The sequence below is a fragment of the Rhinolophus hipposideros genome, assembly GCF_964194185.1.
Source record: "Rhinolophus hipposideros genome assembly, chromosome: 8".
Lineage (NCBI taxonomy): Eukaryota > Metazoa > Chordata > Mammalia > Chiroptera > Rhinolophidae > Rhinolophus > Rhinolophus hipposideros.
In genome coordinates, this window is record NC_138054.1 from 62,730,875 (window position 1) to 62,758,697 (window position 27,823).

A 27,823-nucleotide genomic window follows, 5' to 3' on the forward strand; every position below is an offset into this window, starting at 1 on the left:
AAACTTGGCAGGAGAGGTTCCTGGGAGAGACAGTATCAGGGGTAAAGAGATGGTTTGTTTGGGCAACCAGGCTGTGGAAGGCTTTGTTTTCTTTTTGGCTCAAGATCTATAAAAATATTTGGAGCAGGGAGTAAGGAAGTGAGCCATTCTCCCCACCTTGGGGCGCAGCATCCACTGATAAAGGCTGCCCCACCACATTTGGCCCTCATGAACGCTGAAGCCTCTTTTCTGAGGGTTCCTGAGGCCACTCGCACTCCCCAGCACCTGGGAGTTGCGTGTAGTGTGCAGTGAAGGGAGCCACGTGCATGGCTGGAGTTCCACCTGATTTGGCAGAACCCTCCTTGAGCCCTTCCTCCTCTGAGTTCCCTAGAGCCCTCATCTCTGGTGTTAACTGAACTTGGTTGTCATATGGGGGACGTAGCAATTTTGAGAATCTGGATTGGAACATAGGCCTGAGTGACTCAGAAGCAGCTGGCTGTTGAGACATTCAGGGAAGAAAGGGGAACATGGACGCTGAGGACATGACGTTTGGATGGGCCTGGAAGGTAAAAGGGGGAAGAGTTCAGAATATACAAGGGCCTTTGAATTGGATTGAAGGGTTCTGGAAGTGACTGAATATAGAAACTTGGTAGAAGACCGCCCCCCGCCCCTCCAGCCTTCACCCAGACTGGGAAATCTAGCAAAGCCCTGAATGTCTCCTATGTGTTCCAGACCTCCTTCCATCATACAGATGAGAAGACTGAGCCCAGAAGGAGAGAAGAACAAATGTTTGTCAAGTAGATGATGGGAAAGAAGTTCAAGAGACTCTTTAGCATTGCTCACCAAACCCTCAAACAGGCAGGGAAGGGATATTTACTTAAATTTCACAACGGAGGAAATACATTTAAGAGTCAGGACCTGAATCAGCACTCTCATTACCTCATCACACTTGGCATCCTGGGAGAGAGGACAGGGACTGGTTCAAATATTAATTTATTTGCAGTTGATTTTCTCTACCAAATGAACTTTGAAGTTTTATTTATTTTGAACTACTGAGGGTAATGCTTTACTCAAGGAGAAACTCTCATAGTGAAATTATAGACACCCAAACCTTTTAAGAACTTTTACAGAATTAGCTTTCATTTTAGAAAAGACTGGCAACATTTCCCCATATGTAAAAGGCATTTAAAACATTCTTTCCTGGCATACAGAAGCTCTCGGTAAACGTTAATTACACCTGCGGCTTACAGGGCTCCTCCCTCCTGGCGCTTCCCTGGCTTCCCGACCTTCACTCTGAAGCCAGCATCAAAGGAGCTAAGCCCCACCCACTGCTCAGCAATCTCCCCGCCCCTCTCACGCCTGCGCAGTTTACTTAGCTCGCCCCCCACCGTCTCCCTGGGCGTAGCCATCAGGGCGCAGGCGCAGATCCGCCCCCTCACGCCCCTTCGGTCGGTCCCGCCCCCTCGGGTCTAGTACCGCCTCTTCCGCGTTCTCGGCGTAGCGACCTGCTGGCAGGGGTACGCGCGACCGTTCCCGCGTCGAGTCAGCTGAGGCAAAGGCGAGACAGCGAGGTATCCCTGCAAGTGAGATGTGATGGGCGGGGGGGCGGCCCCTGAGTGAGTCCGTGTGCCCGGGACACAGAAGTCGGGACCTGCAGAGCGGCCCGAGGTCACGACGCGATTCTGCTGCGGGGGGACAGCCGCAGGGGACGCTTGTTTAGGGCTCAGTTCAGAGTTCCGTCTGTTACGAGCTCGGGGCGCAGCGTGTGTCCCCTGTCGGGGCTCGGCCTGTGCCTAGGGTCGTGGCTTGGGTTGTGACACGTGTCCGAGTTCGGAGCTCGGGCTGGGACCGATTTGAGACTCATTTCCTCTACGGCTGGGCTCAAGGCTCAGCGCAGCCCAATATCTTGAGTAGTTTTTCATGTGAGGAATTTCTGATATCTGTGTACTGCGTTGTTTTCAAGTTAACTGTTTCCATTCGGGTCGCTGTACAGTGAGGGGAGAGCGCAGTGTCAGGTGCAGTCCCTCTCCTTCGGGAGTTCCCAGGCCAGCGGATGGTCAGTAGCAGATCAGAGCAGGCGTGGGTGACATGAATGAAGTAGGGGCAGTGCTTCGCTTTGGGTCAGTCCTGGGTTCACATCTCACCTCTGCCACTTCCTGTTTGTGTGTCCTTGGGCAAGTGATTTCCCCTCTCAGAGCTTTCGTTTCTTCTGTATAAAAAAGATATAGTAGGGTCATCGTGAAAGTTGAATAGGATCACATGTGTCACCTAGTCTGGCACCTGTCATGAAATGGGTTGCTGAATACTTGGTGCGTGCAATGGGTGTAATTTATATGAACCAGGTCATTTCAGAACCTAGGTCCTGAAGCTTCAGCGGGACTTACAGATGGAACTGGCCTTGCAGGATGGAAGGGAACTAATGCTTATTGAACATTGCCCACATGCCAAGTACCATGCTGGACAATTGATATATATTGTCTCACTGGATCCTCAGCTGTCAGCCAGGTGCTTTCTGCCCCACTGCCCTTAGCTCCAGCCCCTCTAAAGAAGGCTAGGCTGGAAGAGACCCTGGGTTGGGTTTTCATATGGAGCTGGGACAGCTAAGGACTTTGGTGCCCCACTCTCCAACTTCTCCCACGCCAGCTCTTCCCTTTCTGTGATCCAGAAGAATAATGGGTTCTTGACTTTGTCTGGGAGGCCCATTACTCTAGTGCTCTCGAAGATTTTGATTATTAGAGGGCCTGGCAAGTGAGCATCTCTTAAAGTCAGATTGCATGAACTTTGACTATTACAGAGAGAAGCCCTATGGACAGGAGTGGTTGGATTTCTGCACATGCTTCCAAAGTGCATGTGGTTTCCTGTTATGTGGTCCCATCGTAATCTAGTAACTTGATTCCTTTTACATCCTCTTCATGAGTGCCCATATTATCTTCCTGAGATAGTGTTCTCATCATGTTATATCTCTGCTCAGAAACCTTAGCAGGCTTCATTGCCTACTACATAGATTTTGGACTCAGCTTCATAGACAAGTTCCTCCATAATCTGTTCCCAAACCTCTCTCCTGTGCTGTTTCCCTTTGTTCTCCCAAACCTGCACCCTGTGCTCCAGTCAAAACAAACTACGTTTTGTTACTCAAACACTCCCTGCATTTTACTTTGCTTGTATTCCCTCCCCCTGGAGTTCCCTCTTCCTTCTTATCTTTCAAGGCCCACGTCTCATGTGAAAGTTCTCTGACCCCCTGCTGGATGAGTTGCCCCCTTCCCATCCTCTGTAGCAGAGGCCGCAGGTCTAACATAGCTCTGACCGCAGTCTGCCTTGGAGTGTATCGATCCATATGTACTATGAGTACATTGGTGGCAAAGGGCCATGTCTGTTTCATTCTTCCTCTGCCTGGCACGTAGTAGGCCTCTGCAGTGTTTGCAGTTGAATGAGTCAGTGACATTTTTTTATTTCCTCGCTTTGGTTTTTGTTTTATGAGCTTTCAGGTTCAGAATGGGCCTTTGTGTTTTTCCTTCTCTTTGTGCCTAAGGAGAGCCCTAATGTAGATTGATCATGCCCTGATTACAGGCATCAAAGGCGAGAAAGTGAAGGAATTCTGCCCAAGGCAGGATTCTTCATTGCTGCTCTTGTTTTCAGGCTCATGTCTTGCCTTTGCTGTGAGTTTTGTTGGAAGGGAGGTGGCACTCTGTTCAGGGACCTGCACTGAGTGTGATATAGTTCACAAAGGGGAAAGCGCACAGGTGGTTTACTAATCAATTGTCCTGCCCTTGGCCTTGGCCCCTCACATCTGGGAACCAGCAACTACACATTCACATTTTTCCTTGCCAACAGTTTCATCATATGGAACAGAAGGCTCTTTGCTGATCATAGGAAAACATACATCACTGGAGGTAGAAGGAGCTTGGGAACCATCTGGTTCTACCTCTTTAGTTTTACAGATGGGGAAAGGCCCAGAGGGGAAAAGATTTGAACAAGATTGCACAAGGAATCAGTCAGTGGTAGAAATAGTACAGGAAGTGAAAAGTGCTGGCTCTTAGGGTTTTTTTTCTAGTCTACTACATTGTTAACATAATATCTAACATTTATTGAGCACTTACTATGTAGCAGATAACTGTTTTAAGTGCTTAATATGTACTCAAAACTATTTTATAGACTTGGAAACAGATAGGAAGAAATTATTCAGATCTACTTTAAGATCCCACAACTCTGGTTTTTAATATGGTTTTAATAGCAGTCATCTCCTAACCAATAGGGTGGAACCGTTCTCCAGAGAACTTGCTCCCAGATCACCCTAGCTCTGTGAGTGAGAGACATCCTCCCAGCATTGTCTCCCTATATCCTGGAGAGGTCTTGAGAGGAATCCAGAGTGTGTTGAAAGAATGGTTGAAGGAATAAAGCAAGCCAACATGGGTATTAGTGGATCTTTAAAAACTGCATGTTTATCAAGGCAGACGGTAAATCCAGAATTCTAGAGTAAACTCAGTCCAGGATCTTTCTGTAAAGATCCCTAGTCAAGGGTGGCAAGAGTCAACTCAATAAACACATATCGAGCTCTTCCTATGTACAAGACACTAGTACGAAATACACACAGGAAAACTCTATATTTCCTGCTCTCCTATAAGTAATTGTCTTCTCTGAGCCTTCTCCCTGCAGTGTAGTTGGGAAGGTAGAAAAGTATATAAATAACTGAAATCAGACTGACTATGGTAAATGTAATAAAGAATGTAAAAAAAGTGGGAGTTTGGGAGAAGGAGAAATCAATCCCAACATGACTAAAGGGGGTCTAGAGGAGGATTCATGGAGGTTGAAAATTTATGCTGGGCCTTGGAGGAAGTTAATTCCTGTGAGAAGGAGCATCTTGAGCAGTAGTCTAGAGGTGGAAATGATCAGGGGTGTGTGTGTGTGTGTGTGTGTGTGTGTGTGTGTGTGTGTGTGTGTGTGTGTGTTGGAGGAGAGGAATGGAGTTGGTGAGAAGGGAAAATAAGCTGAAATGGTAAATTGTGGTCAAAATGTAGAGAGGGGAGTGGGGAGAAGAACACTAACATTTATCGAGTGTCTGCTCTGCTTTGTGGCTTGCAATATGTTAGATGCTTTGTGTACTATAATTTAGTTAATCCTTACAATCCTGTAATGTGGGGCTATTTATCCCCAATTTAAAGATGAAGAAACGAGACCTCAGAAAGATTAAATGACTTGCCCAAGGTCAGGTTACTAGAAAGTGGCAGAGCTTGGTCCAAACCTATGAGTGGTGGAGTCAAAGACCCATGTTCTTTCCATTGTGTGGCAAGGCTCCAAATGCAATGACTAGTGGCTGCAGAATGGAGGCTAGACTGGAGCAAAGAAGGTCCCAGAATAGGGACATCGATGAGGAGGCTGTTGGAATAGTCCAGTTCAGGCTTAAACTGTGAACCACTGACTTACTTTGGAAACTGCTCGCTCTAAATCTGTTTGATTGGTTTATTATGTTAGCATTATGGCAGCTCGTGTAACACCATAAATCAGTGTGTGGCCATTCTTAGCTAGTAGAATCTTAGAATCAGTTTACAGAGGCTTCTGGTGCTCTTGTGTTTCAGGCGTAGGTTCTAATGTGAGATTAGAAGTTCACTGCAAGTGTCTAGGAAGGAGACCCATTTGGCACATACTGTTCCTTCATTTTCTTACCCTCAAATTCAACAAGAATCTATACTGGAGGAAAGAGGCTGGTGTTCACGTCCTGGTTCTGCTCATTATCATCTGTGAGTCTTCCATCTCAACTTCTTTCCCGTAATATAGGGGGTATTTTTCATTCACTTCTGAGATCTCTTGCTAATGTCATATATTGCCTTGCTCTTTCTGCCTTGCGGCAGTATTAGGAAGTAGCTAAGAATATGAACCTGGATTCAGAGAGACTGGGGTTTAAATTTGGGCTTCTTATATGAGACAGTAATGAGCTGTATAGACTCTAGAGTTGGACGGCCTGGGTTTGAGCCCTGGCTCTATCACTTGCTAGCTGTGTGACTTGGGCATGTCATTTAACCTTCCTGGGTCTCAGTTTCATCATCTATAAAATGGGGATACAAATACTGCCTACCTCATGGGGTTATGAGGATTGAGATAACTTATGTTAAACACTTAGCACAGTGCTTGGTACATTGTAGATGTTCAGTGAATGTCAGCTTTAATAGTAATAATATTAACAATTATTAATGTCCAGTTAGGTATTGTTTTTATAGAAAATACATTTATTAAGGCCATTTCCCCTACTGTCTTATTCAGACACTGTTGTCTTCTCTTTCTTTCCATTGCTCCATCAGGAAACTTTGAAATATTAGATTGTTTCATCACAGGGTTGCAAAGCATAACATGAAAGAAAGTGCCTGTAGGAAAAGGGCCAATAAAAAGTCATGGGCTCATTAGAAAAATCTTACCTGACTTGTATTTTCACCCACCTCTTTCCACAGTAAACAGGAACAGAGCTATGTATTTATTCCCTTTTGCACAGCCTTCAGCAAAAATGCTAAGCAAGACCCTTCCAACTCACCAAAAAGTACAATAACAGTATCTCTGGAAAAATGGTGCCTAATTTGGTTCTTCTTTCTCTCCACATTAAACCCCTCTGGCCTTGACTTAAGCCATTTCTTCTTGTTCCATTTTCCATTAATATGGAAAAGTTCCTTCAGATTATAAAGGGAAGATGAGATCAAGATTTTCTCATGAGAACCTTTTGTGTACTTAAAGCCAGAATTGAGTTAGGCGTCACCTTCTCTTCTCCCGGCTAAACAGCCTTGGTTTCTTTTGCCTCACTCTTAAAACCTATTTTCCGTTGCTTGGATCTCATTGGTCATGCTTCTTTTCTTTCTCTTTGGTTTTTCTACTTCTTGGCAGTGACCCAGACTGTGCTTAGTCTGCTAATAAGAGTCCAACTAAAACGGTTTAAGGGAAGAATAACTTCAGATGTTTCCATTCATTCATTAACATTTATTGAGTGTTTGCCTCGTGCCAGGCCCTGTGCTAGGATAGGGGACCCAGAGATGAATCAGACATAGTCTCTGCCCTGTCCCTAGCTCACAGTCTAGGGGCAGATGTACATAAAATGTTACAGGTGCTGTGACTGAATTATTCACAAGTGTGGGAAGCTGGAAATTGTTTAAGGCAATTCATTAGAAGCAGTCTTTTTTTGCCTGGACTGTAGGTCAAGACTTCTGTAGAGAAGTGGTCAGACACAATGCAGGACAAGTGGTCTGGGGCAAGTTTGTGGAGGCCCTGAATGACAGCACAGGAGATTGGTTATTCCAGAAGCAGTGGACACTCAGTGAAGGTGTTGGAGCAAGGAAGTGACAGGCTTAAATCTGGCTTTCAGTCTTACCTGCCCACCACTGATGTTTTCTATCTTGAAATCCATCCATATGATGGATCTCTTATATGTCTACTTGGGGGTTTTTTTGCTCTAAAACTTGTATAGAAAGAGCTCTGGGAAATTTTCATTTCCTTTACAGCAAGAAATTGATGAAGAATTGAGAGAGAATTGGCGCCCATCCTATAAAAGACCCAGTGGCAGGCCACTCTGTGTAGGTGTAGTCTGGCCACATTCACCCTTCCCTAGCGCTATACCAAGAAGGGACAAAGGAATGAGGAGAGGATTTGATGGCTCATCTGGGTATTCAGTAAGATTCAGGCCCTGCAAGAGTCAGATCTTGATGAAGAAGAAAAGAGGCCCAGAGGGACTTGGAATGGTGCCAGAAGGAATCAGGGCTAACCAGGCACTTAGACTCCTGTAATGGATCTGAAAACCTCTTACTTCACTAACAGTTTATTCTCTCCTGCTGCCCAGTTGAACTTCAAAGATGTTCACGGTTGTCTCCTGACGAGTTGTGGCCATAAGGAGCAAGAGTGTAACCTGAGCTTCTTTGGGCCCCGGAAATACCGTGTTTCCCCGAAAATAAGACCTAGCCAGACAATCAGCTCTAATGCGTCTTTTGGAGCAACAATTAATATAAGACCCAGTATTATATCATAATATATTATGTTATATTATCATATTATAAAGACCCAGTCTTATAGTAAAATAAGACTGGGTCTAATATTAATTTTTGCTCCAAAAGACACCTTAGAACTGATTGTCCAGCTAGGTCTTATTTTTAGGGAAACACAGTAGTTCCTTTGAGCCACAGACATTTGTTTGGGAATGAAAAGCACAATAGAAGGGTTTATTCTATGTGCTAACATTTTCTCTTGGACAATAAAGAAATGTTTTTGTGGATGAAATAATTCATTCAGTTATTTACTGGAGTCTTGTTTTGTGCCAGATGCTGTTAGATGATGGAAATACATAGATGAAAAAGATGTGTGCCTGCCTTTGAGGAGCTTATGGCCCAGTGGGAAAGCCACATATGCGTGTGTATAGCCAGCTCGAAGTATTACAATAGTATACTGTGGGTTCAATTAAGTGCTGGATGAAGTAGAAAAAAAGAGTCAGGGACTGCTTCTGTAGTGTGTTGGGCCTACTTTCAGTAATTTGTGATGGTCCTTGAAGGAAGAATAGGTGTTTTGTTTCTTTTTTTTTAATTGGTAAATGAAAGAGATATTTACATTTTTTAAAAAATTTTTATTGGGGAATACCGGGGAACAATGTGTTTTTCCAGGACCCATCAGCTCCAAGTCAAGTCGTTTTCAATCTAGTTGTGGAAGGTGCAGCTCACACTGGCCCATGTGGGAATCGAACTGGCGACGTTGGTGTTAATGAGCACTGCACTCTAACCAACTGAGCCAACCGGCTGCCCGAATAGGTGTTATTTTTCAAGAAGCTACATTACAGGCTGAGGGAAAGCCTGACAGTATGAGTATTTGAAGCTTATGAGACTGGAGGAGAAAGAGAAATTAGAAATGATTTAAAGATTCTGTTGCTGAATAACTGGCAGGATGATATAATCTGATAGAGAAGAAGGGAAAGGAGGAAGGAAGCAGTGAATGGGGGTTGGGGATGAGTCCAGTTTGGGACTCGTGATTTGAGGAAATAACATAAGCCCATCTGGCTTCCAGTTAGAAAACTAGAAAACCCTTTTAGAAATGTTGGCACAAGGGCCCACTTAAACTGCATTTTTAGTGCATTTCCACTGGGAAGAGGGGAAGTACACATTCATCTTGTAGAGAAAGTCACAAATCAACTTTGACACACGACAGCTAGAGCCACGAGATTAAAAATAGCAGTGGGCAGATAGAAAACTAGCAATAATTATGCATTTGGCATAAAACCTTGTTCCCATTCATGCCACCTGCTACTGTCAGCATCTACTTTATTTTTCTGTCTCTGTTGCCTCTTGCCTGTGCGACTCGGACAACAGAGAAGTGTCAGCTTTTACTTTCTACATGAGACTCCTCAGCAAACAGAGGAGTCCATACCTTCCTCCAGGTCTGGTTATGTCTTTTTGGTTCTGGAATCCCACAGTGAAAACAAAATCTGAAAACTTTTACTCAGACCCTTGTTAAATCATCAAATGTTTAGTATCAACACTTTCAAATGCTCAAATGTCTGATTTTAAAGATTGGAAATCTGTGATTGCCTTGTGTATATCTACTTAGTAGAGTAATACATAGGTTTGGGGAACACTTAGGTTGATCTTTATTTTCTCTGGTTCTTTTAAAGAAGTCAGCATTTTTATATTGTTTCTGTTTCTGCTTTTTGAAGCTTTTCATGCCAGATACGATGAAGCAGAGGCCAATGGAGAACTGAAGAATGTCTGCTACGTACAGAGACCATTGAAACACTTCTTATGACTGGAAGACAGCAACCCCCTGTCAGAAGCATTATTTCGCTTGCAATTTCAAGTTTATAGAGGATTCGTTTTCCAAAAGTTGGGCAAAGCTTTAGGTAAGATTGGATATATATTTACTTAGCCTTTTTGATTGCTTCAGGTTGAAATTACCTATTTCCAGAGGAAGGTGTGGGTTAGAGATTTCAGTATTCAGTTGGAAGGCTAGGATTAGTTGGGCAGCCTGGCATGCCTAAAACAGTTACTTAATAAGGAGGAGTACATTTCTACCATAATAAAATGGCAGAGAGGCTCATAAGGAAAACCATGCAGTAAGTAAAATGTATTTGTCTACTTTTAATTATAAAAATAAAACAACCATACTGTAATAAAACAAAATCAAATACACCAGCAGTATAAAAAGTAAAATTTTATATGCACCCAATTTGGTCTTCCCAAATAACCATTGTTAATAATGGTTTGAGATGTATATTTTCAGGTTTTCTTTAAACTTAAAAATATGTGACATATATGATGCTATTTTGAAGTATTCTGTGTGACACTCTAACCTAAGGCTGTGTCATGCCTGGCAGGTTATAAATAATGCCTCATTTGTAGATTGGGTCAGATGAAGCCTAGGTGAGAATGATTTTTAGCCTGATCTGTGAGTTTCGTACTTGGCTGCTGTGTCGTCTTTCTTCATCTGAAGCTTCCCTGTGGCACACTGTCTTCTCCAGCTCTCCATCCCCAACCACCTTCCCTTCCTGAATTCTCCCCGTCTTTGATGGTACTACTGCTCTTATGGTTGCTTGACTTTGGTTAGTACACATATACTGAGGTCTTCTGGTGTGCCTGGTTCCATACCAGGCAGTGGGCAGAGAGAGCAGGCGCAGAGGGTAGTCGTCTTTGACTCCATCTCCAGTCGTTTGGCAGGAACAGGACCAGTTCGGCCTCTGTTGCTTCATTCTCGCACCTCTTTGTCTTCCTTCCTGTCCCCACCTCAGTCACAGGCCTTCCTGGCCTTGTTGCTGCAGCCTCACTGCACTCTTCACTGCCGCACTTCACAGCCAGTTCCATGTCCCTAAAACACACTCTACTTGTACATAGTCCACCCCCACTGCCTGGAACGCAGTTCAGAAGTGTGCTCTGTGGGCCTCGGGGGCCCTTGAAAGCCCTCCGGAGCACCGACAAAGTCAGACTGTTTTCATCATGGTACCCAGATGTTACCTGTTGTTGGAAAGCAGCGGCAGGCATCATTGCTGCTGCCTCACACGCCTCAAGGCAGCGGCACCAACGTGTACTGGCAGTCACTGTGTCCTCCACTCCAGCCACTTAGAGCTTTTCCAAAAGGCCGTTTTCACTCAAGAATATCCTGGATGAAGCGGTACAAATGATTAATTTTATGGACTCTCAACCCTTGAGTGTACATCTTTTTAGTATTCTGTGTGACAAAATGAGAATGCTCATGAAGCTTTTCTGCTTCCTCCCAAAGTACAGTGGCTGCCTGAAGGAAACGCGCTGGTGGGATGTTTGAACTGCCAGCTGCACTGGCCACTGTTTTCATTTTTACTTGAAAGAATGGCTGCCCATTGGTTAGTGAGGCTGGAAAGTAGATAGGGACCAGACACGAGGGTGACCTGACTTCAGCTTGCCTTTTTCAGCTTTTCATACTGTCCTGCTCACACACACCCAATCCTTTGCTCCTTTACTTCTGCTTGCTATTTTGTTTTAAATTGAGGTATAATCGACATACAACATTATATTAGTTTCAGGTGTACAACAATAATCATTCAGTATTGGCATATAATTACAAAATGAAGTCTAGTTAACATCTGCCACCATACATGGTTACAGAATTTTTTTCTTGTGGTGAACCCTTTTTAAGATGTACTGTCTTAGCGACTTTCAAATATACAATACAGTGTTACTAACTATAGTTGGCATGCTGTACATTGCATCCCCATGACTTACTCATTTTGTAACTGGAAGTTTGTACCTTTTGACTCCTTTCGCCCATTTTACGAACTCCCCACCTCTGGCAACCAACCAGTCTGTTCTCTGTATCTATGAGCTTAGTTTTATTTTTTTGTTTTGTTTTTGCTTTAGATTCCACATATGAGGTCATATAGTATTTGCTTTTCTCTGTCTGACTTATTTCACTTAGCATAATACCCTCTAGGTCCATCTACACTGTTGCAAATGGCAAGATTTCATTCTTTTCATGACTTAATAATATTCCATTTTGTGTGTGTACACACACACACACACACACACACACACATTTTCTTTATCCATTCATTCATCGATGGACATTTAGGTTGTTTCCATATCTTGGCTATTGTAATAATTTAACTATTATAGTGAACATGGGGGTACATATATCTTTCAAGTTAGTGTTTTTGTTTTCTTCAGACAAATACCCAGAAGTGGAATTGCTGGATCATATGGTAGTTCTGTTTTCCTGCTTGCCATTTCTTAAACACACATTTCCTTTACCCCTTCTGCCCTTCCTCTTGTCATTCCTTCCACCAGGAGATGCAGCGACAGCTCTGAAGGCTGCTTATGATCCCAGAATCGAAACAGAGGAGGAGATGGGCCTGAATCTAGACCTTTTACCTCTAAGAATCTTACTATCCAACTCTCTTTGAAGCCTGTTGTGAATCACTACCCTGCTGGCACCTTCGTGGGCCTCAGACTTCTTTTACTGTAGTCGAGTGAGACACTGCAATCTGCAAAATGCTGCCCAGACTTACTACACACAGGACTCTTGGGAAAAGCCTATGAAATATCTTAGCCCTTGGAGTCACACTTACAGACTGTCCTTTGATTGAGCTGATTTCACAGGAGGCTCCTTTTGTCCATCACGTGTTAAATTTGACAAGCTTCTGTTTGAGTGTACCCTTTCCTTGGCCTTCTCCCCTTCATATCATATGATATCATCGGAAACCAAATCAACCAACTAATAGGTCTGTCAGAGGAAGAATATAGCCTTGTACCTGATACGAGAACTGCCATGAAATAGGTGGTTGGACCAGTTTGTAGCTCATCCTACATTATATGCCAAAACACAAAATACAAAGCTATCTCAGAGCAAGAAGAAACTTCTGATAAATTAGGTTTCAGGTTAATACAGTAATGATAAGGTGACAATAAAGCCCTTGCATTTATGTAAGCTAGAGCAGTGTTGCCCGACCTTTTGGACATCATAGCACACAGGAAATGATATTGTTCAGCCTGATGAGAGGATCAATATCTCATTCCCAGCACATCAGTAGGGAAGCTCTGTGCTAAGGTTTCCAAATAGAAGCATTCTTGTTGGTGTCTGGCTAACACGGACTGGCTACCCCCTTCTGCCTTTCATCATTTAATGTTTAAATATAGTGTAATAGTTTAAATCTTGAATTCTGAGCCAGACTACCTAGATGTAAATCCTAGCTTTGCCACTTACTAGCTACGTGACCATGGGCAGATTATGTAGTCTCTTTGTACCTCAGTTTCTTCATCTGTAAAATGTGAAAATAATTATACTTACCTCATAGAGTTACGAAGATTAAATAAGTTAGTATATGTAAAATGTTGTACCTGAAAAGTACTTAAAACATTGCCTGGCATTTGGGCAGCACCATATAAGCATGTGTGTACTCGAGCTACTATTGCACCACTTCAGAGAAGCAAATGTTCTGGGTTCAGTCTCCCCAGGCTCCTCCTGACTGCCTCCTCCTCTGTCTCACACTTCTTCGTCTTGGCCTCTTCCTTAAGAGTGTCCATCTCCCTACCTTTCGTTGCCTCAGTTTCCTTTCATTTTCTCAGTTCTCCATTTGTTTGGGGGCCCTCAGCCAGCTGAGGACTGAGAAAGCAGCTGAATTGGTAATTATACTCATCAGCTTGCTCTCACCACTGTTCCTTGTCTAGAAACCTCTGTGACTAAAGGAAATAAGTCCTACAGGTTGAACTTATAGAAAAGTGAATCATAGAAAAGAACTCTAGAGTGGTTAGGAGAGGAGCATGAGCCGAGTTAGGAACTGAGTTAGCCAGCAAGGTCTTGTTCTTAGTGGGGAAAATGATCGATCAACTCTGGTATCACATGCCGGACGTAGGAGCTAGTTAGTTCTCTGTAAGCTCTACCAAAATACGGAGCACAGAGTTGGTGACTTTGGGGGCATTGTAGCTCATAAGACTTCATGGAGAAATGACAGTTCTTTCAGGAGGTGGGCCTTGGCGTCAGCTTGGGCAGAGAATGGTGGATCAGTACTTGCATGTCAGGAATATCTGTTCCCACTGGGTGAGACTCCTCAGCCCCTCCTCATCCGCTCCGTGGGGTCTCTGGGGCCCTCTCTCTATGCAGGAGCCAGGTTGGTTGTTGGATCACTTCCTTCTCTGAAGTAACAGACATATTGCCCAATCCTATAGCAAGGACCAGGCTTCTTGCTAGAAAGTTTAAAACCTTCTGGGTCATAGGGCTTTTTTTGAGAGGAAGTTGGGAATTCATAGAACTGAATAGCTTTACTTTGCATTGTCTAGTGGCACAAAGGTATACCCATATTCTTTCAGTGTGTTCACTTGGTACTTAAAGGGCCTGGGTGACATGCACTGAATCTGCATCATTTCATATCAGTTTCATTTCGGTGCACATTTTCTGATGGCTAATATATGACTGACACAGGAGATGCAGAGATGAGCCTGCAAGAGTCCTGGCCCTTAGGAGCATTGAGGAGAGCTCAGGCCGCATAAAATCAGTGCTCTAATAGAGTTGCCAGCAGGGTGTTTGGGAGCAGAGGGTGGAGCACTGACTTCTAGTAGTGTTCAATAATTCCATCTATTTGCTGAGTGCCTAACAGCGTTTGCACAAACCTTAATTCCTGCAAAGGGAAGGTGACTTTTGAGATGGGTTTTTTGTTTTGTTTGTGTTTTTTTAAGGAGAGCGCAGCTCACAGGGGCCCATGCTGGGATCGAACCAGCAGCCTTGGTGTTATTAGCACCATGCTCTAACCAACTGAGCTAATCGGCCGTCCCTGGAAATGGGTTTTGATAGCCGAGAAGAATTCTTAGGCCAAGGGAAGGAGGCGAGCCAAGGGCCAGCTTGATTGTGAAACCTGGCACCCTGGAGAAGTGTATATCAAATGATTGCATACATAATAAATTAAGGACCCACAGACCCTGCTAGTGATAAAATAGAGTATGGACAGTCTCCCGAGGGGGAGCTATCAAGCCCTTGGTAAGATTGTGACATCCCCCCCCCCCCCCCCCCGCCTACAAACAAGGGAAGTTAAGCATTTTTTTTCACTTCACTGTCTTTCTACATTTTTTTCTTCCTAGTTTCAAAAACAACTCTCCTTCAACAAGTTCAGTTTCCAAGGAAAGCCTTAACCATTTGTCCCTTCTGGCATACCCTCTTCCAGTGAAATCCATGCAGAATAGACCAGGTACTCTATCTTTTTGCATGTGAAACCATAAAATCTAATACTGAGTGTGCGCCGGTGCTTAGAGGTATGCTTCTTCCACAAGAGGCTCTCTCAGCCCTGCTGTTGGTGAAAACCAAGTGTAAATTGCGGCTAGCAGGGTTTTCTAGCTGGAGTCGTAAGTATATCTGAGCATCCCCTGGGAATTATAATGCCGCCAGTCCTCTTGCTGCTTCTCTCCATTGCCTGCCTATTGGCTGTTTTGCTTGTCCTTAGGCCCTCTGTCAGAATATGGGCAGGGGAAGGAGAAAGAGAAGTGAATCTAAAATCTGGCTACTCTGCATTTAGCTTGCAGTGCTGGTGAGAAAAAAATGGGATGAGGGTTGATACTGGACTGCACACAGGGTAGGGCAGGAGGGACGGTGGTCCCTCTTTGGCCTGCCGTCCCAATGGCCAATGCTCTCACCCTAAGCTCCTGACGTTGAGTGACCCTGTGTTTTATTTCTGTAGAATTTCTCACTATGTTGAACATCTTTTTTCCTTTTAAAATACCTTGGTGAAGGTGGATACTTGGGTGCTGATATTTAAGTTTGATTCTTTGACTTCATAGCGTGTTACAGTCCCCCAGATGTATCTTGTGCTTGCAGCTGCTGGCTAGAGTAATATTTTGAGAGCCTCTGTGGACTACTTTTATCCATGTGTTTATTTGTTCTGTAAAGTATAATTGAAAATCTGCTGTCATCAGATCCTAAAAATGGAAGGAAGAATGCACCTAAATTGAGCTGTCAGACATTTGGCTGCCTAACCATGCTTTCTGGATTGTGGTGTTGAAAAGGACCGTTGTGCTGTGTGCTTTCTCCTAATGGCTGTTGTGTACTTGCTTCTGAGAAAAGTATGTAGAAGACGTGCATCAGCTGTAATCAATCTTCCTGAGCAGACTTGCATTTCTCTGGTTGTGTTCAGCTGGGGGTCCTCTGAGAAGAGCGTGGGCCTTTTCCCTCAATGGGCAAAGAGCCAGCTTCCATTTCAAAATCTCTCAGAAAAAAAAAAAAAATCCAACAACCCAGAGCCTGTGTTTACTGAAGGTTGGTCTAAAAGTCTCTCATACTATATGCCCCATCAGCACTCGAGTGCCTCTATTTTAGAAGGATGTAAAGGTTTAATCACCCTGGTGGGGATTTAGACCCAGAGACTTCAGAGAAATCTTATTATTTCTAACTGCAGGCAAAGAGTATTAAGGTTCCATCTGGATCAGGGGCATGACATGTTTTATAAGTAATTTATCTTTAACAGGGGAAGGCCCTTACTAGAGTGTCTTAGAAACAGTACTATGATTGGGCACTGGCTCATTGTTCCTCTTTTTCTTTTTCCCCCTCTCAGTTTCCTGCTTATTCTTTCTGTCCCTCCTTTATCCTGCCCAATCTGCCCAATGTCCAAACATCTGCCTCCCAAATCCTCCCTTTAAGAAGGGAGGTGCTTGCCAGTGAGTGATAATATTTTGCAGTAAATGACCTCATCCAGTAGCATGAGTGGGCCCTACCTGCATCTTCGCAAATAAGGAGCCAAGGAGGCACTCAGGTCTGTGCTCTTAGACATGAAGTAATCTAGGGCCATCCTCCAACCCATCTGTACCCCTTCATACCTTCACGGAGGCACCTCCGTCCACTGAAGGCCTTTTGAATCCCATGCACATCCACACAGGGGAGTTATTGAGCATATGATTTCATTTGCAGTCATATGCTTAGCTCCCTGGGTCCTGCCGTTCTGGTGCTGAGGCTGGAGGATGTCACAGGTGGGATTCTGCCTATGAATTCATTGTTCCGTTTGGGGACTATAGTTTGGTGGCAGATCTAAATCCATGTGCTAATGAGCTTGGTTACAGCGGCTTCTGCTATACTCTTTTAATCTAGCCTCTCTGTCTGAGTTCCTTTGCACAATTAATGATCTCCTATAATGGTTTTGCCTTTAGTTTTGCCTCTTGGGTCAAAACAAATCAATAGTCCTCACAGATATTCAAAAACCATCAGTGTAAAGCTCCTGGGTCCCCCCAGGGCTTTCTATAGGTGAACTTATAGCTTGATCGGTACAGTGATATTTCCCTTACATCTCCTCTTTTCTCCCAGAGATGGGCAGCAGTGAACCCCTGCCCATTGCAGAAAATGACAAGAGAAAGAAGAAGAAGCGGAAGGCCCGGACCACTGACTCCTTGCCAGGAAAGTTTGAAGGTCGGTTACGCAACTCTCTTAGGTCTGGGCCTGTGGCTCCCCAAGCACAGGAGGAACATTCTGGAAACCCACCGGTTAGATCATAGGGTCTGCGTCATCTTAGAGCTAACTCAGGGTTATGTGTGTGGCAGGGATGAAAGATAGGGGTGAGAGAGTTTACACAAAGGAGTGACAGGGAGAGAGAGAGAGAGAGAGAGAGAGCAAGAAAGCCCCTGGATGATGCACGGGCCTCCTCTGAATGTTTTAGCACTTTGTCAAGGGACGGAAAGGCCAGTCTGTCAGAGTTGTACATGAAAGGAAATTGCCTGGTGTGTTTCAGCTCCTTTTCAGATGTGATCTTTCTCTCAGTTCTTCCTAGAGGGGCTGCTGAGAGGTAGAATAACCATGAATGAGGAACAGAGGACACTAAGGACCATGGCTGAAAATGAAACTTCAATCTTCTAGAAGCAGAGAACTTGACTCCTAGAGATTGCAGCTACTTTGCTGTATGAGTTTGACTCCATTTTAAGAGTGAATGTTGTGTTCAGGTGCCACAATATTGGGTCATCAGACAGTTTGAACACACTCTGCGTGTGAGGCACCAGGCTCACGGTTGGTCCTGTTACCACTGGCACATGATGGGATGAAGTGACTCACTGGACACTTCTGCAAAGGACTGAAAGGATCGGTAGCTACTCCTAGAAGTGACATGCCCCCTTCATCTATTTTATTCCTTTCATATGAGACCTGCAATAGTTTCCCCTCATGGTCCCTCTTTGCAATATTGCAGATACACTAATGAATTGATGATTTTGTAGAGTGGTTCTAATCACAAGCCCTTTATGAGTCAGGAATATTGGACCTCCAACGACCAACCTATCCTGACATGTGTAAAAGGCTAATACCAAAGGCTAATACCATTGTGAATGAAGCATGTCATTTAAAATACTTACAAACAACAATGTGTATTCTCATAAACAGCTGCAAGACCAAACCATGATGAAACCAAGAAGGTACTTAGTGCAGGATTTTGTCTGTTTGTTTGTTTGTCTTTAACTCAAACAGTAGAGGTGTGTGTGGGGGGTGGGATCTGGGGGTGGGGGCACATAGTAAGGGGAGGAAGGATAGACAAAATTCCCAAGGTTTTTAGAACAGTTTCCAAATCAACAGGCTTTACTCTTTCGATGAACATGAGAATATTTCCTATTATTCAAGGATGGCTTGTGCAATTACAGGGTTTCTCATGACTCAGAGTGATAAAATCTAATTTCATGGTTTAAAGGTATTCTGTTCAGTCTGTGGGTTTAAGTGCTAGGCTGCCTCGAGAGGAAAGAGCTGAGGAATGGAGACCAAGGGAGGAGGAAGTCAGCTTGGCAGAGGCTGCGATGGAGGTGTGGCTTTCTTTGGAAGGGGCTCAAAGAGCTGGTGCTGTTTATGAGCTTGGGCAGGTCACCTAAATGTTTTTTAAACCAGGCCTATTACTCTGTTAAAACCGCTCTGACTCAGCATCCTAAAAACCTCGAGGCATCTATTTGCATCTACATCTGTCTCCTGTTTCCTGTGGGTGACTTCTGGAAACTTCTCAAAAACCTCCAATGACTTCCTTTGTATGTGGTATAAAATAAAACAGTGCTTTATTCCCCTCTGTATCATCAATCCCTAGCACAGAGCTGGGCACATAGTAGGTGCTCAGCGAATGAGTAAATGAATGCTGTTCATTCAAATCACACTGCTTCTATCGGATCCCCCAGATTCCCTGAACAGATACAACCTTTCCCCTCCTGGACTCCTTTTTGCTGTGTCTTGTCTCTCTGTAATAGTACTTCCCACTGCCTGCTTTATCTGAGGTCACTGTGGAAATGGACTGTGACCCTCAAAGGGCAGGGACTATATTTTATTCCTCACTCTACCCCTATTATGAGTTTCGGATGCTGTCTGGCACATAGTCTCAGGAAATATGTGCCAAATTCAATCCCTTTCACTGACCTCATCTCTAATATGGGGGACGGGATGCGTTCGCTGTGGTCTGGTTGCTGAGAACCTGAATCCAGAGACTGCCGGGAAAGCTAGTGGTCTTCCTCGTCACTGTGGAGTGATCATTTGCCTCTGTTGTCACATTGGGGAAGCTGAGTGACAAGCTCTTCTTTCCATCTTAGCTTGCAAAAGCTGACTCATCTTGTTATTCCGCTTATCCATTTCACCCCTAGATGTGTACAAGTTGACCTCCGAACTGCTTGGAGAGGGAGCCTATGCCAAAGTTCAAGGTGCCGTGAGCCTGCAGAGTGGCAAAGAGTATGCTGTCAAAGTGAGTGTCTCATCTGGATGCCAGATTTCACTTTGCAAATACTCAGTCCTAAACCAAATAAATTTCATATTCCCCAAAATGGTGGCTCAATAAGAATTGGGGCACTGAAGCTGTATTTGTTGGAGGCAAGTGTTGATTTTTCTACTTATTTGCTGTATAACATTGGACAGTTACATAACCTTTCTGTCCTTCAGTTTTCTCATCGGTAAAATGGATGCAATAATAGAACCTATATAGTATTGTTGTGAGGATTAAATAAGTTAATATGTGTAAGGTGCTTAGAATAATGCCTAGCTCATAGTAAGCTGCTTCTTATTATTCTGACAAATGAAGTTAGCTCGGGGAGTAGACAACCAGATTTGGAATTAGAAGGCCTACGTGAATCTCTGTTTTGACAAACTACAACTATTTGACTTTGGGCAAGTCACTGAACCTTCTTGAGCCTAAGTTACCACGTCTCTCAAATGAAGGTAATAATACCTACCCTTCCTGTCTCATGGAGTGGTTATGACGATGATTATGAAAATGGACTGGTGGAAGTAGAAACACTTTACAAATTACAAAATGCTATACCAGTGATGTATAGTATCATGATAATGAGCCAGACCACTCAGGTCTGGGCAGGAGAGGCTGTTTCTAGCTGCGTGACCTTGGAGAGTCTCACTCCACCCCTCTGCGCTCCATCTGCTGATGTCCCATGGAAGAATGGATGGATCTAGAGCAGTGTTTCTCAAAGTGTGCTTCCTGCACCAGGGCCGTTGTAGGTTTGCCAAGTTTCCTAAGTGATTCTGATACTCACCAAAGTTTGAAAAACACTGATCTGGAAACAAGGTCTTATTAAATCCAAGGGGGCAGTTCAAGCTGATTTCAAGACATCCACCAGAAGCACTAAGTCTAAGCACTGTCTCGTGTGGGGAAACCCAGCCATATTGACTCCTGAAAGGAATGTTTCTTCTTTTAGCCAATTGGCCATAGTCCCAGCTGTGGATTTATAGTGGAGAACTCTTCTGCTAAGCCATGTTCCTTTTTCCTAGAATGTTGCTTCATACTGTAACAAAAGTACTACTTCAATTCCTTTTTGGAAACAGATCAGTATAGACTAAAAGTGACTTTTTAAAAAATTTGCCTAAGCATAGTAAAAAGAACAAATGTAAATTGATTGACAAAGGTCTGAATGCGTTCATGGATGACAGACCTATTTCTTCAAGGTTGGATCACAAGAGGAAAACCTGGCCCTTCCTCCATATACCCTGGCATCTTTGGGCAAACGCTGGACCCTGGCTTGGCAATTCTTGGATTTCAGCAGTTCTGCCCATGTCTCTCTAGTCTTTGAAAGCCCGCTAGAAATGGGCTACTTCTCCCAGCATGGCTCCACAATACTTGGTTTTATTAGGTCTTTTCCTACTGGCATCCAACTGATAAATACCCGAGTCTCATAGTGGGAATGGAATTTCAAGATAATCTAGTCCTGAATTTCCTCTGTAGCTCCTCAAATAGCTGTCCATGTCATGCTCCCCCACCTCATAATTTCCTCCTCAGAGAAAATTATGCTATTGCTGGACAGCTTGCCTGCTAGAAAGTTCTTCCTGACTTTGATCCGAAATGCTTGGTGAAGGAACGAGTTCAATAGTTTCTGTGCCCCAGCACTGCACCTCACTGACTGCTCAGGAAACGGGCCCAGTGGTTTATTAACAAATACAGACTTATTTAGAAAATTACATTGGTCCTGGATGTGTGTGCTATGATGTATTGGAGAAGTTTGAAGTATTCTACTCTGCATTCTTGGAGTGAAGGAACAGGATGTCACCATCTGCTGCCCGTTCTGCACATGGGACTATAAAGCAGAGCCAGTTCTGCAGAAGACTTGCCCACAGGCTCTGCTTGCAACGGTTTGGGGCTCTGGATGGGTCCGAGAGATGTTCAGAGTCAGCGAGTCCCTGCGTAAACCACCTGCTCATCTGTTGGCTCACCCATTCCTTCAGTCAGTACTTGTCAAGCATCTCCACATTTGGGTGTGGAGGGGGCACAGCCCACAGTATTGTAGGAGTGACAAGGCCTCTAGGTTCTCTGAGAGAAACTATGTAGGATATAGGCATGTATAGGATAGCAAGGGCTTCAGAGGCAGCTCTGGGCTTGAATTCCAGCCCTGCCACCTATCAGAACTATGGGCAAAACATTTTACGTCTTCCTGGCTTTTGGGATTGTGCTGTAAGGATGAACTGAAGATTATGTACCTAAACACTTAGTACGGTGCCTGCCAAAGGGTAAATTCTCCGAAGAACTGCAGAGGTGGCGTCTGAGCTGGGCCTTGGAGCTTTGCTTCCTCTCCACTGTATCCTTCATGCCCCTTGCTCTTCCTCCAGCACCAGAAGATCCTTCAGTAGAGCTTGTAAATTCTTACCCTAACGGCAGAATGAGATTCCCTCAGAGTAGGAGCTGGGAGGAGATGGCTCTTTGTCTTCCTGGCTGCCTCATCTCCCCTGGGTAGCTGGGGACAGCAACCTCAGCGGCTTCCGAGGTATTGTGCTTGGCCAGAGTCAAACACCCAGCCATGCTGGAAAGCCCTCGGGCCAGTCTGTTGCTTTCCTGACAGAGCCAGTGCCTGTGTCACCACGGCCTAGTCCCGACTTAGGCTTGAAAGTGATTTGGGGCTGAATTTAGCCTTTTGTTCTCCCTGAGGGCACCTGCTGAGGGGTGTTCTGAGGTCAGGTGGGTATAGATGACAGATTTTATTTTTCCCACAGATCATTGAAAAACAAGCAGGGCACAGTCGCAGCAGGGTATTTCGAGAGGTGGAGACGCTCTATCAGTGTCAGGGAAACAAGTAAGTATAGTGGCGGGCTACTTGCTGCTTCTCTTGGGGGATGCTTGGCAGCAGAGAAGGAGGCTATTTCTTACCATCTCCTGACCCCAGGTTTAGCTCTCACTCCTTCCCCCGCAGCTGTGTATAACTCCTTCCATCTTTCAATGTTTAAAAAAAAGGTAGGAGAAAAACAGCAGCAGCAAAGAAGCTGTCTCCCGTGTAGGCTGAAATACTATAAATATCAGCAATTCAGGCAAATTAGAAGAGTGAGTGATGTGAATTAGTGCCTGGGAAAAAGTTTTATTTTTTATTTCTTTCAAATGCCTGTGGAAACTCGGCTGACTGAGGATTGCCTAGTGGAAACCTGTAGAAACCGACTTTAATGAATAGGTGAGGGTGCTGAGGACTGTTAAGAACATTTGCTGCTGTGTCCTGTTCCTAGGCGAGTCAGTCACCTGTGTGCAGCTACCACTGAGGCTCCTGAGATGTGGTCTAACCCTCTGTGCTCGCTTCACTGGGCCAAGGTGCTCTCTAGCCCTGTCTTAGTCTGCTCACCACCAGCTCCAAACGAGTGGCACTCCCGCGGTGGCTTTAAATCAGGGTCACCTCTAAGACTCTGCTTCCCCCTCTTTCCCTCCATGGCAGGGTCAGCAGGGAGCCAGTGGCCCGGTATTGATGGCTTTGTCATTAAGCTTGGAGGATGGGGGCTGCTGTTGATTTAACTCCAGGCACTGCCTCTACAATCTTCTTTCAAATTAGGCCATTTTGGCCATCTTATTTGGACGCCTTCACACTAGTAAAAGCCTGGTGTCTCCCAAAGTGGTCAGCATTTTTTTTATGAGGGACAGATTTTTATTTTCAGCCCGGCAGCTTCTGAGTTCAGCATTAGAGACTCTACTTGGTTTATTTCGTTCTTTAAAAAGAAAAAAGCCCCCAACACCTCTGATATCCAGGCTGGTGGCTTCCCTACTGAGTTACAAGACGACCTTGTTGGCAGAGCACCATAATGCTCAGGCAGACAGAGAGTGCTCACCGGGGAAGGCCACAAGTGCTACGGTGGCCGGGAACGCGGCCGTTTCATTAAGCAGCGCTTAGCAGTTAGGGTCTAGCGGTGCCCACGTTAGGCCCCAAGTCTATTTGACAGATGTTTCCATTTTCTCCAGGCAATGTAAATACTGCCCCGTGATTTATGGGCAAGAGGGAGGGCAAGTAATTATTTGCTGCTTGCCTCCAGGACACACACCTACTATTCAGTGTTATTAGCCGCAATTGCTTCCAGTCGGCTGCAGATTTTATTCAGTTTAATGTGACCGGGACTTTTTTATAACTCTACCTAGTGGGTTTTAGGGTTGGGGTTTGACAGCACAGACTTGGTGAAAACACCAGAGACTAAACATTATGGAAAGATAAGGTGACCTGAATCTTGCTAACACCATTGGCTACTTCTCAAACATGGGTCTTTAATAAGCATTCTGATTTCAAGTTGATTTCTGCCCTGCTACAGGGCATTGGATGTATGTTTTTTCATTGTATATTTGTAAATGGACTTTAATATATAATACCATTTCCCCTTTTTTTCTCTTTCTTCCTATTTTTCCCTATTTAAGGAACATTTTGGAGCTGATTGAGTTCTTTGAAGATGACACAAGGTTTTACTTGGTCTTTGAGAAATTGCAAGGAGGTACTTACTGTTGAGTATGTGTTTGGACTTCTGATTAAGACCCAGGGTGGTGATAATCCATCATGACTCCCAGAGACTTCTAAAACGAGTCAAGCTAATAAAAAGGATGAAGGACTTAAAACTGCCCTTGATTTGGGAGAAGGGAGGCCGGAGGGAAGGATGATAATTAGCATTTTGCAGAGCTGAGAATGTCACCTGTGTGGGCATTCTATAAATGCCTCCTCATTATAATAGGACTCAGATAGATAGATAGATAGATAGATAGATAGATAGATAGATAGATAGATAGACAGACAGATGTAGTCATCAATTTATCAATCCATTGTTTTGACACTTTCACTATTTAACTAAATTAATTGTGGGGTGGGAGCACTTACATATATTGTGAAGCCCAGAAAGGCTCATGGGGGAGATAGGAGGATCCTTTTATTTAGGACACAGCCCTAGAATAGAGAGGAGGCCTGAGAATGTGCTATCCTTCAGATGGAAAAATGCCATTCTTGACCATCACCCACACATGTAGTCACTGGCATGTATATTGAGGTTGCTTTTCTGACAAAGAGAAGAGGCTAGAGAAGCCCTTGTCCTCCCCATCACTCACCCAAACCTAGGACAAGGGGAAGGTTAGGGAAGATGTCTGGAGCTGAGTGGAGGGTTACATGGAGGGACTTGGTGGTCAGGAGTACATGCTTTAGAAACCGACAAAGCTAAGTCTAGCTCCATCACTTTATAGCTGTGTGACCTTTGGCAAGTCACTTAACATTTCCAAACAGTATTCTCTCATCTGTAAAATAGGAGAATGACAGCGCCTACTTTCTTGGGATCCTGTGAAGATAATTCATGTGAAATGCTTAGCACCATGCCCAGTAGGCACTAAGGGTTCAATAAATGTCAACTGTTAATATTACTAAAACAATGGGGTGTGCTGGGGGCTATCTTAGACATATGTAGAATATCGCTCTCCACCTTCCCTTTCAACAAATTTGAAAACAAGAGACTCACTACAGTAAAGCAAGACTGAGACCTGAAGCCGATTTTCTGGGAATGTTCCCTAGTGTGTTGGGATCCCTTGATTGTTTAATCTGGCAAGTGAAAGATCTTTCATCTTCTCTCCATGCCAAAACCCAAAGATAGTAAGTAAACGTGCCATTTTTAGGACACAGGGATGACACCTTTTGTCCAGAAATGCCGGCTTCCTGTAGTGAGCCAAGCCATATGTTCATGCCTGTGCCTGCCCTGCCCCGCCCAACAGCACTAGGACTGTGAATTACATGTTTGCAATGCTAGATGCCGCTGGGGTCATCTGTAACAGTAGTGCTCAGAGTGCAGCTCTACTGAGGTCAGATCCAGTGGGTAAAGAGGATGTGGTTGGCTCAGGGCATACCCCTCCCCCCAGCATTCGGGCCACATGTCCTGCTAAGGGGAAGTCTGCACAGGTTCTGAAGCCAGACTTGTTGGGCTTAAGGAAGGGCTAAGTCCTGATGCCACCCCTTACTGGTGGGTGACCTTGAGCAAGCCGCTTGACTATTCTTGGCTTTAGGTTCCCCATGTATAAAATGGGGGTAACTGTATTTTGTATATTTTGTACACTTGTGGTGAGGCTAGGGTAATCAATTTAGAGAATATTACACAGAGCTTGGCACATAGTAACTACGCAATAAATGTTAGCCAACAAAATTTACTTGGTCTTTGAGAAACTGAAAGGAGGGACTCAACTGCTAAGTGTGTGTTTGGACTTGTGATTAATGCCCCGGGTGATGGTCATCCGTCATGACTCCCAGACACTTGTAAAACGAGTCACCAACAAATAATAATACTGCTAATAATAATGAAAGTTCAGAGGGAAAAGCAGTTTTTTCTCTTGTTCTAGACCTTTACATATCTGGTGAGGATGTGGCATTTCTGTTTGAAAGCTTGTTCTTTTGTTTGAATCTCAGATCAGTTACAGAAAAGGAAAAGTCCCTTCAAGAGGCCCCCAACCCTATATAGATTCACTTTAGCTCTTTCTAATTTCAAAAGCCAAATCTGCCCCAATGGCATTCATATTTTCTGGTGATTTATATAGTTGCCCTCACTCTTTTCTGTACTCATCATAAACAGGTATAGGAGACAGCAGTTCCATTCTGTTCCGTCCAGTTTTGTGCTGGTACCTCCTCTGTACCAGGAACCACCCCTGGTGCTGGACATTTCGTGATAAATAAGCCTATGTCCCCACCTCAAACTTGTGGAAACTTGGCCTCTGAGAAGTTATACCTAGCAGAGGCTGGAAAAGCATTCCTGTGTGTCCCCTCTGTTCCCCAGGCTCCATCCTGGCCCACATCCAGAAGCGGAAGCACTTCAATGAGCGAGAAGCCAGCCGAGTAGTGCGGGACGTTGCGGCTGCCCTTGACTTCCTGCACACCAAAGGTGAACCAAGCCTTTGCCTTGGCGGGTGGGTTGGGCTGGCCAGCCTCTGGGGACCAACAGGGTGGAGCAGTCCAGGCAGAGGGCTGGGCCAGGGGCTGCTGCTGCTGGCAGGCCCACCCATGGGGGTGAGAGGGCTCCCAGGCTTCTGACGTGGATGTGGGTAGAGGTGGAGCTATTAAGAAGGATAAGGATATAGAAGAACGAAAAGAGCAGGGGGGAAAGACAATAAATTTCATGTTGAACAAGATATGTGTGAGTGTGTGAATATGAATGATTTCTTTTCCTAATGAAGAATGCAAAACTTGCATACTAATATGACCATTCTAGTATAAATATTTGTGTGGTAGTCCTTCTAAGTCTCTTAAAATACATCACCTGTCTCTTTTCAAAATTTGCATGATATTATATATGTAGTTTGATATCTTATTCACAATAAATGGAAAATGCATCATTTTTCTATTAACACAGTAAATTCAAGGTATCCACCGAACATCACAGTAGCAAATGGCAGGTTGCTATTGTTTGAATTACACTTCAGTTTACAGTCCTTATCTAGGAATGATTATTTAACCACTTGTAGTAAATTAAATCTGCTTGCAAATCTGGTGTTTTTGCATTTCCATAAATATGTTTACTACCTACATTTTTTTTTAATTTGCCAAATAGCAGTGCCATGGAAAAAATGAATAGTGGCTTTACTTTTTTAGTAGCTATGTGCTCCCTCCGTAATAATGCCTACCTCATTATTACGTAGAATTAAGAGAGAATTATATCATCAACAGTAGTTAACACTTATATAACACTTATTATGTGCTAGGCACTATTCTAAGCCTTTCATCTATACTGAATGGCTTGCATAATTGTGTGTGTCCTATGTATGTATTATATATGTATAACAGTTGGAGCAGAGTACCTGGCACATAGTACATAGTTCTTCAGTAATGTTATTTCCTCCACCCTTATCCCCCACCAGGCAGAAGGCATTTTTATTCCTAATATGAATTACCTTAAAGTAAAGCATTCTGCCTGGTGGGAGCTGGGGGTGGAGCCAATAATTGTGACTTAGCTCTGCTCCCTTCACTTTTGTGGGCATTGGCCAGCCCCCTGGGTTCTGAGTGCTCAGGACCACCTGGAGGCACGCCGTTTACACACCCTACCTTGTGCTGGCAATACAGTGCACACCGGTGTGGCCTGTGTGCGGGACGCTCAGGTTCACTGATTCCACCGCGTTTCCCCCAGTGGCTGCAGAGAGAGCTGCAAACTGACAGTGCCCATGTTGGGGGCGTGGCTTTCACGTGGCATGAAAATTCCTAGAAGG

The 27,823-nt window shown here is 44.3% G+C and overlaps 1 protein-coding gene across 4 annotated transcripts in view; it reads left to right on the forward strand.

The window, feature by feature from the left end:
- The first annotated feature begins 1,435 nt into the window (after positions 1-1,435).
- The window catches only part of MKNK1 (MAPK interacting serine/threonine kinase 1), a 38,017-nt gene continuing 11,629 nt past the window's right edge, over positions 1,436-27,823 (forward strand). For 2 of the 4 annotated variants that reach the window (XM_081057948.1, XM_081057950.1), the window contains exons 1-8: positions 1,436-1,550; positions 9,644-9,826; positions 15,024-15,130; positions 17,230-17,331; positions 19,518-19,615; positions 22,360-22,439; positions 24,026-24,099; positions 26,401-26,505. In XM_081057948.1, coding sequence (XP_080914074.1) covers positions 15,115-15,130; positions 17,230-17,331; positions 19,518-19,615; positions 22,360-22,439; positions 24,026-24,099; positions 26,401-26,505 — 475 coding nt within the window. In that variant the 5' untranslated portion in view covers positions 1,436-1,550; positions 9,644-9,826; positions 15,024-15,114. The remainder of the gene's footprint in view (positions 1,551-9,643; positions 9,827-15,023; positions 15,131-17,229; positions 17,332-19,517; positions 19,616-22,359; positions 22,440-24,025; positions 24,100-26,400; positions 26,506-27,823) is intronic. The other 2 variants (XM_081057949.1, XM_081057951.1) reach the window with 1 other exon arrangement.